The sequence below is a fragment of the Phocoena phocoena genome, chromosome 9 (genome assembly GCF_963924675.1).
Source record: "Phocoena phocoena chromosome 9, mPhoPho1.1, whole genome shotgun sequence".
Lineage (NCBI taxonomy): Eukaryota > Metazoa > Chordata > Mammalia > Artiodactyla > Phocoenidae > Phocoena > Phocoena phocoena.
Genome location: NC_089227.1, coordinates 59205555 through 59221174, shown reverse-complemented (window position 1 = coordinate 59221174; position 15620 = coordinate 59205555). Strand labels below are relative to the sequence as shown.

Below are 15620 nucleotides of genomic sequence, written 5' to 3'. Positions count from 1 at the left end.
CGGTGGCTTCTCTTGTTGAGGAGCACCGGCACTGGGCGCACGGGCTTCAGTAGTTGTGGCTCATGGGCTCTAGGCGTGCAGGCTCAGTAGTTGTGGCTCATGGGCTCTAGGCGCACAGGCTCAGTAGTTGTGGCGCATGGGCTTAGTTGCTCCACTGCATGTGGGATCTTCCCAGACCAGGGCTCGAATCCGCGTCCCTTGCATCTGCACGCAAATTCTCAACCACTGCACCACTAGGGAAGCCCGAGGTCTTGCTTTTATTTTAAGAGCAATGGGAAGCTGCTGAAGCAGTTGGATATCTAACAATGATGGTTTGGGCTCCTGTTTGAAGAATGGGGTGTGTGTGTGTGTGTCCGGGAGAGTGCCAAGAGTGGAAGCAGGGAGATGAGGCTGGAGGTTGCTGAGCAGCAACAATCCAGGTAAGAAACGATGATGGGCCCAAGCCCATGGTAGTCCTGGAGGCAGAGAAGAGTGACAAATGCAAGATATATTTGGAGGTAAATGCAGCTTGCTAAGAGAAAAGGCTGAGGGTAGGAGAGACAGGCATGCAGGTTTCTGAAGTTAGGTGCCATTTAATGGAGTGGAGTCCAGTTCTCCTTTGAGCATTAGGCTAGAGATGGCCGGTGGGACATCTCCCTGAAAAGGTCAAGTAGACAGATGGAGCGAGGTGTTTGGAGCCCAGGGGAGAGGTCTTAGCTAGAGATGCAAATTTAGGAGTCGATACTCTGCACTATTCCTAGCAGACCACCCAGGCACACATTTGGTGATTAATAAATGCTTATGTGACAACTGATTGATAATTGACAGAAAGGACAAGTGAGAATTTTGCATACCGGAAGATGTTCTGAACCTCTTGGCACGGAGCGCTCGGGAAATGCCGGTAGAGAAGAGTGCCAGGTGCCGTGGCTGCTCAGTAAATATTAATTTACCATGATGAATCTCAAGAAAACCATGGACTCTTATTTCAGTAACTGACCCTCCCTGGCTCAACCGGCGCCAGAGCCGTTGTTCAGCCACTTGTTCCTTCTGTTCCTCACCCTCAGTATCTTTTTACATGGCAGCTTAATCCCTGACCCAGGAATCGTGCTTTGCTCTTCATCACTGCCTTTTTGGCCCTCACATCCAGAGAGTACTGTCATTGCTGTGACTCTGTCCCTAATGACTGTCTCAGAACTTGCTCTCCACAGATTTCTGAATCTGCCATGAGTCATCAACAGTGAGTACCTCTGATGTGCCAGGCACCATTCTAGACACTTGACACACGGATCCCACTTACAACACCCTGCGCAGTAGCTGTTTGCCCTGCGGGTAGACCTTAATCCCCCTGAGAGAGTAAGTGCTTGGTTCTAAGTCAGGTAGCCAGAAAGTGGTAGAACAAGGATGCAGAACAAGCCCAGCTGACTCTGCAGCCGGGCTTCCCTTCCTGGGTTTGCAAAACTCACTGGATTTCACCTGCTGAACCAGTCTGTACCCTCGATCGCCTAGTTCTCCAACGAAGTCCATTAGGCGGTTGGTATCCGTCGAGGGCCACCAAGCATTCAAGTCAGGTTGGCCTGTGTCTGTACACTTGAATGACAGTGTTCCATGACTATAACTGCAGACTCACTTGGTGCTCTAATGTGGGATGTATCACTTGCAGTGGGAGGACCCAAACCTGAGAGAGGCCCATAGCCTGGGAGGTTATTAGTCATCAGAGAAACAAAAGAGATGGAGTGTGTTGGAGCAACACAGCGGGGCAGGCTTGCCAGGGACGAGGTGGCTGAGAGGAGAGGGGCTGGAGACTAAGAAGGAGGGCAGCAAGGCTGTGGGTAAAGTAAAGCGAGGACTCAATGGCTAGCTGAGGGATAAGATGGCAAAGACACAGAAAAAATCATAACTCACTGTTCAAAAGAAATAGCCTTTATGGCTTTATGTAAATATGTTAATAAAGCTTCAGGCTCTCTGGCCACACACTCAAACTGAAAGGCTTCTTCATTAGGCGTATCCCCGAGCACGCAGGTGTGCTATAAGGCACAGAGCCGTTTGCTAAAACACCCTCTGCAGCAGGAGTGGTTTCACCAGCGACCACTCCTTCACTAGAAGGAGGCCAAGTCCTGGGAGGCCGAGCAGTGTGGGCAGGAATTATTTGCACAGGAGGACAAAGGGCCCTGAAGCTACGCTGGCTGGCGCTCGCCTCGGCAGCACCTGTTCCTCCAGCACACTCGGCCCTTTATCACCTGACATCTGCCTGGCTGGATGGCCCCATGCTGCCTGCTGAGGAAATGGAGTTGATGAAATGTCCATTTTGTGCTAGGCTTCCTGGTAGAAATGAGATATGGAATTCCTAGAGGCAAGTTACCTAGGAATCCAGCATCCACCAGGCATAACTTATTAATGAATCAGATTGATAAAGGTCAAAATGTGAAAAGCTTGGTTTACAAGACTAGAAAGGAGGATGAAAAAAGCTGTACACACGCCACGTCCTTTAGTCATAGCAGATGGTGGTGGCTTGTGGCTCACAGCTCTGCTTTGCTAAGGCCTCTGGGGCACTTCCTTCTGATGCAAGTGTGACATTGAAGAGATAGGCTGTGGACCCTCAGCCCATAGGATGTCTGAAGAGTTTCAGAGGAACCCTGTGAAGACGCTTCATGAAGCTAATCTGAATCTACCCATCTCCACTGCTAAAATTCCACCTGGCTTAGAGGACAACAGACATGGTTCCAAGGATTCTGAGAAACAAAGAGGCGCTCGGACTCTTTCTCTCTCTCTCTCGCTCTCTCTCTCTTTCTTTCTGTTTCTTTCTTTCTCTCTCTCTCTCTTTTACACCCACCCATAGATAACATCTTAAATAGATCTTTAATTACATACAATTAATATGAAACTCAAAGCACCAATAGCCAAGTTCTTTGCTGCATTCCCAACACCTAGATCTAAGTCAGAACAGAGCAGTCTCTCTCTCTATCTATATATTATATATATATATAAAATAAATGAACAAATGAATATTTACTATATCCCTTTGGGTTTCAAGTTCTAGTGCCCGACCTTACCAGTAGACTTTTTATTAATACCCCTAGGAAGAGACTTTAGTTGTATTTTAATTTTACAAACATTCTTTTCATGGAGACATTTAAACTCCTCTAACTCCCTACACATGGTTATATTTTTCCTGATGGCAAAATACTAAACGTAAAGTAGGACTGAAAGAATTTTTAACAACTTGTTTCTTATTTCTCACCCAAAATACCCTAATTAAAGCATCTCATTAAAAATTTTGTATTTATCCTATATTTCTCTTACTTGGATATTATTTAATAACCAAAAGACACGTCAGCAGGGTTAGTGATGGGACAAAATCGTACCACCAAATAAAGATTTGACCTCATCCTGGATTTTTCCTTACAGATCAAATATTTTCTCTTCTCAGGCTATATTTCTGGGATGAGAATGTCCACTCTATTAAAATTCAGATTACTTGATGAACTTCAGTGCCCTTCAACGGAAGTAAAATTTCACATAGGAACACTTATTAAACAGTGGTAAGTTGGCTCTGGGTGTGGGTACATATGTAGCTAAGTCTTTGAGACAGATTCAAAACCAGATCCAGTCCGTCTGCCAGAAAGTACTGATGTTCAAGGAAAAATCTCAAGATTGTTGGAATTAGAGCCTTTACCTCTGATAAGGCAGATGTGACACTTTAAAAGAAATCTGCTATTCTGTATTTAATTGAAGTCATAATAACAAAAATAATCAAGGACCCATGGACCTCTGTTTGAAGGATATTGGTCTGGCTGTTAAAGCACCTAGTCAGCATAAAAATAGAAAACAGAGCCTTAGTCCTGTCTTTCAAATCTTGCTGGCATCCCAGATGATAAGAGAACTGATGAGTAAAGGAGGGCTAGGGAAAGTTCTGTGCCTGGTAAGCATTTTTATGAGTCAATATATTTTTAAGCTTATCTCCAAGAATAAAAACCCAGTCACTTTTCTCGTAGGGATTTTTTTTTTAATATGACAAAATGTAAAGGTTTGCTAAATATGGGTGTTGAGACTATCCAGATATTTATCATTCTCTGCATTTTCTCTTTTGGAAGCATTTCATAATAAAAAAGTGATAAAAGTATCAAAACTGCAGGAACAAAGAAAACAACCAGAACACACATTTTGGACAGTTTACAAAGGATGCTTAATTTGCCTCTGTAGTAGTGAAAAATGTAAGACTTCTGATTCCAAGTTAGTATTTTTCAAATAATACCTGATTTCAAAATATAGATTATTTAGATGTTAAATTTGGTGACACTTTAACAAACATTAAACGAAATCAACTCGCAGGAAATCTGAAGGTCCTCCAATATGAACAAAGTGCTGACCATTCATCATATTTAACGAGGTGTATCGGAAATAGCTGAGTACTGACCTCCCCAGGGCAAATGATCCTCTTGGGACGAGGGGCCTCTTGCTGTAACTGATATACTGCCGAATATAAAAAGAGAGAATTATAATTAAAGAGCATTAGCACATACCAACATGTCTTCAAACAGTTCCACCTAACCACCTTTCAAGAACTGCAAATTTCTCAACCAAGAAACAAAGGTTAGACTAAATAAAGGCAGATCATTTAAATGGAAATTAGTCACAATGAATATAAACGGGCAAAATTGATTTTTAAAAATTCTTATAAGGACAGTTTAGTGTCATAATTGTTACTGGCATTGTTCATGTTACGGCTTTCTCGGAAGACTAGATAGGACTAAAATTCTTTCGACAATTTTAAAGATGAAATTGTACTTGTGAGTACCTAGGTAGTAAGATCATGTAATAGGATTCCTGAATCTCAATGCTGATGTTTCTTGACATACCAGGGAAAGACTGGCATTAGAAGAGGCGTGGCATTCTCTGAAATGTTACAGTTATGGACAGAGACACAGCTGATTCTGTGAGTGAATGAAGCCCCAACTCATTTCTCTTTTCACGAGTTCCATTTTTGCCCTGTCCATCACCACGGATACTTATCTACTTGACTATTTCCCACCCACTGTCATTCCTTTTGCTTTAGTATCTTAAATAATAATATCTTAAATAATAATAACTCTCTTATATCCTGTTTTAAAGACAGGCTTTCAGGCTTGGGCATGGAGGAAAGCAGGTAACTGTATACAAAAATGTAATTTATCAGAATATTATTTGTAATTTTTCAGACTATAATGAGTGATTTTCTGCTGCTCAGCTAGTTTGATTACTTCTCTTAGAGGAAAAGCTACTCTATGCAGGTACCTTGGGATTCTACTTCCATGGAAATAGAGGTTGAAAATAAACCTCCTTGATGTTATCTTCAGAATCTTGAAGAGGGAATAATTAATGTCAAATAAATCTATGAATCATATCATAGAATATATCTATGAAAAGTTAAAAACTAGATCACATAAAGTCTTCTAGAAGATGTAATAAGAGAAGCAAAAACTTCTGGCTTATTCTTAGGTCTAAAAATTAAAAAAAGAAATTTTAATTGAAGGGCAGATGGTCCCATGGAAACAGAGGTGGAAATGATGGGATGTATTTTGTACCTATGGCTCCCCAATGCCTTCAGCTCAACATGGTTATTTTCTTACCTAATTAAGGGTAGATGACTCAGCTTCCTAACAGAGAAGAAACCATCTAACCCTCATATGGATGTTTTAACGTGTCGCATTTCTAAGCTTAGGTTGCCCACACTAATGATGATGCCTGTGTCACTTAAGGACAACTGTAGCCATGTATCAGAGACAGGTCAGAGAAGGCTCCTTGTGCAGGAGGAAACATGAGGAAGAACTGGCTAAAAATAGAGAAATAGTTTTGGACATTCCACTGACTCTCCCGCTAGAGCCCATGCTCTCCTTAAATCACGACAGAGTCTGCATGGAATCCTTTATTCCTCTCGAATGAGCTCCAACACCAACTAACTGCTTTTCAGCAGGGTTTTGCTGTTAATGAGTGTAAAGGGAACCAAAGGGAGCATCTCCCAGAATCACAGAGCTTTAGAGCAATTGCAGAACCCACATCCAGAGAATCCTATCCTCTCTTCTCTTCCCATTGTCAATGCCCTCGGAAGCCAGCAGTTATATGTGGGGGGCATGGCTGGAACAGTTTTGTGAACACCGTTTTTAATGCTTCCCTCAAAGGTGGCAAAGGAAGTACAGCTGTTATGAGAGAAGCATTGTAAGCTAAGCGCACCTTTGCAATTCATATCGGCAAATATTTGAACATCTGCCGCAGAACAGATACCACAGTCAGCATTATGTGGAGGCTGTGAGGATGGAGGGGAAGAGAGAAGAGAAGGGAACCAGCATATCGAGTACCTGTTATATGGCAGGAACAATGTCTTATTGAACCTTCACAAGAGCTCCGAGGACAGAACGTATCATTACCATTCTCATATTTTATATGAGGAAATAAGTGCCCAGAAGTGAAATATTTGCCCCAGACCATCCAGCTAAAATGTATCCTTTCGATTCCAAAGCCCAGGTTTATTTTTCTATGCCTCAGGGCCTTTGCACTTGCTGTGCCCTCCACCTGGATTGCACTTTCCCAAGATGTTTAGATGGCACTCCTCCCCCTTCATTCAGGTCTTCCCTGACTTGCCTGACTTGGTATAAAATTCCATGCCATCTCTCTGCTACCTTTACACCATTTCACGTTTCTTCACAGTACTCATCACCACTAACACGCTGTATTTGTTTATCTTGTGTGCTGTCTCCCATGACTAATGTGTAGGCTCTTTGGGGGCAGGGACTTTGTTCTGTCCACTGTGGGACGCTCAGCGCCTAGAACAGTGCTTGGCACATAGTAGATGCTTAATGCATATTTGTATGCATTGACTCATGGGTCACAAGCCATTCCTTCAAGGACACTGATTCAGTGAGGGAGATACATGTGGAGAAACAAAACCAGGAAGGGCCAAGTGCTTTAATTAAGGGTAGAGGAGGAAGCAGTTCTTTTTACTCAGGTGGTCAGGATGGCTTCCTGAGGGGAGAAGCATGGAGCTCTTCTTGAGGAGTTAGCAGGGTGTTCACAGGTAGAGAAAAGAGAGGGGGGTACAGATAGAGGAAAGAGCCCCAGCAGTAAAAGGGAATGACGTGCTGATTGGTCAGTGAGAGTCCAGTGTGCTGTTGCCCCGGGGTGGGCAGATGTGGGAGGAGGCCATGTGGGACTGAACCTTGAAGGTCATGGTAGGAAGCATGGACGTTCTTCTGTCAGCAATGGGGGGACAGTGACGTGTTTTGAGCAGGGAGGTGACATGATCTGGTCTGCTTCAGAATAATGACAATAAGGATAAGACTGTTCAGAAAAATAGAAGTTCTCATTTTCTGGAGACCTACTGTGTGCCAGACACCTTATCTACATTTCCTCATTTACTCCTCCCAACAAACCTCCAAGGTAGCTGTTATTCTCCACCTCAGTGACAAAGTAGTGGAGACGTCAAGCTGTGAAGGAGCTCAAGGTCACGCAGATAATATGATGAAATCAAGATTTAAGGCCTGATTTCCAGGTCCCAAGGTCTATATTTTTCAGCCTCACCAGTGGTTCCCTAAAGCAGATGGTGGAGAGGTCCCAAGTGGGGCTGCTTGCATTAGAATCTTTGAAGAGCTAAAATATAAATTATATAATTATAAAATACAGATTTTCAGACACCATCGTCTCTGGCCATGCTCACTCTGCCAGCCTGGCAAGGGGCCCCGAAATATGTTCTTTTTAAAGGTCTTTGGGAGATTCCAACACACAGTCAGGAGCGGGGGCCACTGCCCTTTGCTTCACTGAAGGAACGATCGGAGGGGGATCCTTGGAGGCAGGGAAGGAAAAAAGAATTGTATTTTAGCTGTATGTAAAGGAGATCCTGAAAGTACGAGTTAGGACAACACTAAGAGGAGGTGAGTTGATTGCAGAGGGGGATGGCCAGGGCTGGATTACAAATTGAATGGAGGAAAGGGCCTTGAATGCTTGAAAGATTGAGATGCCATTAACAATCACAGAGGTTACAGGAGAAGGAATGTAAGGCACAGTTCCTCTCCTGTGTCAACAGGCTAAAGCCCTTAGCTGTATCCTCTGAGTAAAGAGATACATGGTCATTCACCAGTCTTACAACTGGAAATAGCCCCAGCTAGGAGTAACTTTGGTGGGGGGGGGGGTCCCTGAAAAACCCTCAAGCCAGGGGTGCCACCTCTCCTTGCTGGTCTCTGGGCAGCACACGTCATTAATCAATCATTATTTTTCAGTGAGCCGGTCTCAGGATCTACAAAATCTGCTCAGTGCTGTTCCAAGCAATAGAAATTGACAAAGCCTGTTTGCCATCTGAATAATATGTCTCTATAAAGATAATGAGATGACAACCAATTGCCATGGTAGCCACAGAAAAAAATGGGGCCCTAGACTCTATCTCAGCTTCAGCCCCAGTCCCTCATTTTCAAGGTTGGCTATAACGAAACAAACATCCATGAGGCCCATTTAATATAACTGAAACATGTCACATAATCTTGGAAATGTCGTTTCTTGAATTTTCTTTGTTCAACAAACCCACGTCACAAGCAAAATGCAATAACAAATGTCACTGCTTGGGTGATTCTGTGCGCTAAGGGGCGAGATGATGGACTGTGCTTCTGCGGCAATGCTCCAAATCTGTCCCAGGCACTCCCCAGCCCTGGGTCCTTGCAGCACAAGAGAGAATTCTTATTCTGGAATAAGCTGTTAGGCAGGGGGATGGGGTGGGGATGGTCACTAGGGAACGTGGAGGTAAGAGAAGGGGATCCCCTGCTCCCCAGGAAACCTGAAGCAGATTGAGAAATCAAGAGCTCACTGAGAGAGTGTTTTATTTTCTTCTTCAGTAAGAAAACTCGGCTCATCCTCTGGTAACACAACTCCATGGAGGCCGAGTGAAAGCCCTGGCCTGGGTGATGCTAAGCCCAGTCCAAACCCGTCAGCTACTAAGAGACCCTGCAGGGATGTCCTCTAACTGCCACTTATCACTTAAGAGGGCATGTGGATCCAGGAGCCAAACCTGGTCACTTGGCTGGGACACTGACCCAGCACCACCCCGCTCACTGCCCATGTCTTCCCAGTTTTCATGGGAAAAAACTCACGGGTGTGAGTAAGAAATAGCAGGGGCTTTCAGTGGCCTCTTGGCTGAGCCCCACTTCCAGGCAACTGTGTGCAGGCCTTGTCTTGCTAACAGAATGTCCAGTCTTACTGGGGATGGAGTTCTCCTCTTGTCCCATGGCACAGTGAAAAGCCTGAGGATGAGGCTGTGTAGACTTGAACCAGGGGGTCTCAGGCCTAAGTGTGTATAAGAAGCACCTGTGGGGTGTGATAAACTGCAGATCCCCCCACTCTTCCGATTCAGAAATCTGGCGTCAGGCTGAGGTTATTAATAATAATATTTATTAATAATTAATAAATAATAGTTATTAATAATAATAGTTATTATAACTATTCTCCCCAGGTGACTCTGATGCAGGGGGCCTATGGATCAGAATTCTGAGGTTCTAAACTCCTCTTTAGAAAAACAGGCACAAGCTGTGACTGCCTGACCTGCTGCCCAGGAGAGTCTCTGGGGAGAGATGTTGGCCACAGCAACTGCTGCTTAATTGGCACTTGGCCTGTTAAACAATAACATCTTTCAGAGTGTACCCAAGGTGGTTGGCTTTTAAACTCATCTGCTTAGTTCATAGTTCTGGCTTAAAGTTTAGAATGTGGCTTTACTTTATTTTTAAAGTAAACTTGAAAATAGCTTTTTTTTAAGAATTGAAACCAAATACATTTCACCAATGTTTTGGGGTTTGGTCTTGCATATTAAGGACCAGATGTAGATATATGATACTTTGGGACAAGATTATTCTTACCAAATAATCAGCTCAGGAAGTGATAGCATTAGTTTCTAAGAAAGAAAGGGGAGCAGGAAAGGCAGGAACTTAAGGGACTTCACGTGGCATCACTGTTCTTTGAGTCAAGATGGAGTCTTATCCATCCTTGCAGTCCCACAGCTCAAAGCACACTGCCTGGTCTAAGGCAAAGACTTAATATGCATTTGTTGAATGAATGAATGAATAAATTAATAAGCAATCTACTTTACAGAAAATATTTAGAGAGTTGATTTCTAAGGTTCCTTATTCTTCTAAATTTCTAAATCAGACATTCATTGGTTGCCTTCTAGGCATCCATTTCCATCTTCCCCATTTTAACGGTACTCCAAAGTTTCCAGTCACTCCTATGTAATCCCTCCTGAGTTCCAGTGGTGAGCCCTGATGGGTTTAGGGCAGTTAGTATATCTCAACTCTCTGACCACAGTGATGGAGTCAGGGTTGGGAACCCATGTCAAATAGGGCTGAGACTCAATTCTAAGACTTCTGCTTGCAGTAGACCATCCTTCTGCCTGTTGCTCTTAAATGTGGATGTGGTAGCCCTGGTGCTATTGGTAGCTCTCTGGGGGTTACAAGAGAAAAGCCTACCAACAGTGGAGACAAACCTAGGAAAGTAGAGCCAAGAAAGGAAGAGGTACACATTGGGTTCTAGTAATGTCATTTGAGTTGCTGGACCAAGTCATGCCTGAAGCCAGTGCCTCTAGACTTTTTGCTTATGTCAATCAATGCGCTTGAGAGGAATATTCTGTTACTTGCACGTAAGAGCATTGCAATTAGCATTAAAATTTAAAAACAGCTTCTTAAAGTGGATCATTATGAGGCGGAATAATTTTCTTTTAGGAATAACGTTATAATTGGGACTAAGGCTTCATAATAAGAATCTGATATCAAATAAGTCAGTATTAACAGCCAACAATAGGTGATGGATGAAAGCAAAGACATATCTATACACTCCTATAATCATTGTAAACAATCAGTTTTCAAACCAAGTCCTATAATATGGCAAAAAGGAACTGCATCTGGTAAATGTATGAGAAATTTCAAAGTACCGAATAAATGCCAAAGCTAGAAAATTAAGTGTGTGATGGGCAAGTATGGATTCCATAGATGATATGTTAATGAGTTTGACATCAACAAGTAAAATTAATCTCTGAAAGGATGGTCTGTGAGTATTTCAAAGAGAAACAACTTGGTGATTCCTGAGGTTCAGAATGGGTTTACCAACAGGTTATTTAAAAACAAACAAATTTCATATTCTGATAGGTTTGTTGGATTTTCAGATAAGGAAAATACTATTGTTTTAACATACTTGGATATTAACATGTATCTCATGAAGTTTTTCAAGGCCCTCGGATTTCTTCTCCTTATTTATCCTTCAAGACCCACATGCAAATTTAACCTCTTTTATAAAGTCTTCTCTAATCCCAGGAGGTAGAGGAGCAGCATATTGTTGCTTCAGTCCATCTGCATGGTAATTGGTTACATCTGTCTCCCTTTCTAGACTGTAAATTGGAGGAAAGTATGGGCCACATTTTAGCTGCTGTTGATTCCTAAAGCTTATCCTAATGCTTATAATGTATGTCTGCTGAAAGACCAAATGAGTAGATGATAAACTTGGGCATAAGAGGGAGTAGCATGAGCTTGGTAATGATATTGTTAGATGAGTTTATAGTAGTCCAACACCCTAACTCAAAGAATTAATGGACTCAGGACAACCAAAAGAGAGTGCTTTCTCAGTAGTACCCTGTGGATCTTCGATCGACCTGTGTTTGATGCCGTGGATGGCCCTGCTGTTGGCATACTCCCTTCAGCTGTAGAGTTCTGCATCACTAGAGACCCTCAAATACAGCCTGGATGACTGTTAGTTGAGTATAATAAAGAGGAACTTCATATATGTCATTAGGTTTGTATTAAATGGACTCAACTATCCCTTCTGCATCTAAAGTTTTATGATCCTAGAGCAAATTAAGCACACGCATACACACAACTTGCTTAGATCAAAAAATCAAACTTAAAACCAATATACTCTGGTAAAACTGATATTGGAACATGTAATTAACAACACCGTTTCTGGTTTCCTTAGGACATAAAAGTGCTTTTAAGGGATACACTGGGTGGCCCAAGGTCTCTTAGCAAAAAGTGAAATGAATTTGAGCCAGTGCCATCTTCTCGCTTCAGTAAAGCTCTCTGCGGTGGCATTCACTCAACAAATATTTATTGCGTAGTTAACGTACGCAAGGCTGTGTGTAAGGCAGTGCAAGGAACAGTGAGTCACGGGACCCTCAATACCCTCACTACAGATATTTCGTTGATTTACTGTCAGAGCGCTTCACACTCCATTAGGAAACAAACAAACAAAACCATCCAATTACTTAGTCATTAGCATTGCCTTTTAAAACAGAAGATCAGAATGCATAACATTAGATTGGAAGGGCCCTTAGAGACCCAGCACCACCCCTTTATTTCACAGATGGAAGAACAGACTCATGTAATAAAGAACGAGGTGCCTCTCTATATGCTGAAATAGGAAGATAAAAACAAGGTATTTGCGAAGTGAAACAAGCAAGTTGAAGGACACCGGGTATAGCATAAACCCATTTTTACAAAAGGGAAAAACAACAAACTATTAGGCATGTGTATTTTAAACACTTGGAAAGATATGCTTTCCAAAATTGACAGGGTCAGTGACTGGAAAAGAGGAGTGGAATATGGGGTGAGAACTGGTAATGTGGCCTATGGGAAATTTTTGCTCCCAGCTTTATGTATTTCTCTAATGTTCGTCTTTTATGTAGCTTTGTATTGCTTTTGTAACAAATACATACATACACAGGTATATGCATATGTGTGTCTGTGTGTATGTATATACTTATGTATACAATTTTAAATAGAAAGAAAAAAAGATGGGCAACTTGCAGCCTGTCAGTCTGGCTTGCTTCTGGGCTCCACTCTGAATGCCACTCCAAGGTTTCTCATAAAACCTCTGCCAAGTTACTGAACCCCTCTGAGCTGTGGTTTCTTTGTACGTGAAACAGGGATAAGGGTGGTACTGGTCGCTCAGGGCTGTGGTGCGATTTGCGACTTGAGGCACAGAGCTAGTGTGGTGGCTGGCACACTCCAGGTCTCAACAGGCGGTAGAAACAAGGGCAACGTCAATAATGATAGAAATAATTATTCTTATTATTGCTGTCTAGAAGCAGAGCCTGAATGAGAGCCTGTTCCCCGGGCTCTCAGCACAGTGGGCTCCCCACACCACACTCCTCCCCTCTGTCACTGGAGAATTACTTAGTCAGGCGGATGATACTAAGGAAACAGAAAACCAGCTTGAGGTGATGACAAGTGCCTGCCTTCATGAGGGGAGACGGATTGATGATCGATGATCAGATAATGATCTCTGTTTCTAAGGAGTCACCCTTAGTGACCAAACATTATCCACTGCTATCTGTTAATTTTTCTGTGGTAAATGTCCTTTGATATTACAGCTTTAAGATGAACAGCCAGGAACATAATTCATGGAAGTCAACACACTTACCCTTGCTGACCAACTGTGAGTAAAAAAGAGGAAGGAAGGATGGAAAGAAGGAAGGAAGGAAGACAAGGAAAGTCCCAAAGAAAGGTAGAGAGTCAAAATGTCCATCTTTTTTTTCCCTAAGCATTTCCCTAAGCGGGTCACAGGCACCTGGCTCTCCGAGGTCCTGGCCAGGGGACAGGGCTCTTTCAGTTCTCTCTGACCAATATCTTTCCTTAGCAGAGAAAGAGACATTTGGGTTTGCAGTGCTGTAATGCGAGAGTTTGTGTGCACTAAATCAACGGCAAAAATTGTTCAAAAGGCAGGCCGACTAAAGACTTCTGAGGAGATTATGATTTTAGGTACTCACAGTAGGATTTCCATATTGGAGGCTGGTATTCTTCAGCATCTAGAATAAAAAGAAAGAAAGCAATCCGTCAGCTTGAACATCAAACTGTCAACTTGTGTCTTCTCTGGAGGAACAACTGTCTGTCAGCAGTACTTGCTTTCTGGTCCTGGGGGCCTCTCAGCTCATTTACGGGACAGTTCCAGGCATGAGGGGACAAGTGTATATGGCAACCCTTGTGGATCCAACACCACTTTCTTCATGTCACTTACCATGACAGAATCAATGCTTAACCATTTTCATAGAGCCCAGTAAATCAAGAAAGATTTTTAAAGCAATTAACTTGATTGTACCCTCCAGTAATCCTTTCAAACAGTATTTACTTAACTTGGCATAATAAACATATAATTTGTCTCACAGATTCCAGTCAGACCTTTAGCCCATTTATCAAGACTCGAGGGCAAGACACAAAGTGGCAAGTATGTAATATTAAATCTGTTGAAGTTGTACGACTCAACCAACTGAACTCCTAGGTCTGACAGCTGAGACACTGATGATTCAATTGGAATCGCATTATATCCTTGAATTTACTCCAGTTTGTGACTTAGGAAATTTCCAGAAAACCTCTCAGCAATCAGTGTCAGAGTGAAAGAGTTACAACAAAATGGAGAGGACGAAATTGTTATTCATCAATCTAGAAAGCAGACGATGGAGAAAATCTGCTTGTTCAGTCAACTCAACAATCCCAGTGCTGACAGCTGAATTTATGATTTTGACGGAGTTATTAGAGTCCTCCTGAGCTCATAGCTAAGGTCTTGGTAAAACATACTCTAGCTTAAGCAGCCAGAGGGAAAAATCCTTTTCCCCCGACTCATAGAATGTTAAGCTGGGGAAGCTTTAAGAGTTCTCTAATTCAGTGCTTTTTGATAAGGAAACTCTGTTTTTGTCATCCTGCACGTCTATGGCATCCCATACCCATCCTTATGCTGCCTTTGTCCTTGTGCTACTGTCACATACTACTTTCATGCAAAGGAACAGAAATTTTCTGATCTCATGCAGTAAGATAGTTTGAGAATTTTTCCCCTCCTGAGAAACAAATATACTTACTATAAATAAAAAGTAACTCAAGAGTGGTGAACTTCCCCAAATCCTACTCAATTACAGTTATGTAGCTTAAATTAAGTTCTTTCACAATTCATACTTGCTTTCTGGGGCCCATCCTATCACAGAGGCAACTAAACACCTCCTAAGATAGTTTCATACAAATGCATCTGGATTCTTAGGCTTGCATCGTCAGGAACCTACCTACGGATAATCAGCCACATAGGCACACACACAAATACAGTGTACTAATAATGGTTTATGTTTGCTAAATAACAGTGAAGCTCTTAATTCTTTTGTCAAAGTAGACAATGTAATAGTGAGCTTTTAACCTAAAGAAGCAATTAATTTCATCTTATATGTGACACACACCAATTTTAATGGGTTTTAATGGGTCAAGATGAGTGTTTGTTTATAATAACATTCAAATAAAATAAATCATGTTGCCGAGTTTACAACAAAATTCTAGAACCATCCATACAATACCATCTCACCAGAAAAACCAGGTCCTGAATGTTAAAATATTGATGACACCTTCAAAAATATTTTTCAAATATAAAGATTAATACGCATGCGCGCACTCACACACACACACACACACCACACACACACACACACACACACACGCACGCCAGACTGCATGGAAGTATGAATCCCTGAGATGTCATCTACCCAAAGCTGTCCTGTTATTTCGGATGAGATTTACTCTATAAGGTAAGTACAACCCCCAGACCAAGAAGTTGTCAAGAATATTCAGAACCTAGAGTGCATCTTTCTACATAGTCAGGGAAGTTCCCCCCAAAAT

The 15620-nt window shown here is 42.3% G+C and overlaps 1 protein-coding gene across 1 annotated transcript in view; it reads right to left on the bottom strand.

Moving 5' to 3' along the window:
• Nucleotides 1–15620, bottom strand: part of CHN2 (chimerin 2) — a 331855-nt gene that overhangs the window by 156680 nt on the left and 159555 nt on the right. Inside the window, exons 2-3 of the mRNA XM_065884486.1 lie at nt 13739–13777; nt 4394–4449 (exon numbers count right to left, since the gene is read on the bottom strand). Coding sequence (XP_065740558.1) covers nt 4394–4449; nt 13739–13777 — 95 coding nt within the window. The remainder of the gene's footprint in view (nt 1–4393; nt 4450–13738; nt 13778–15620) is intronic.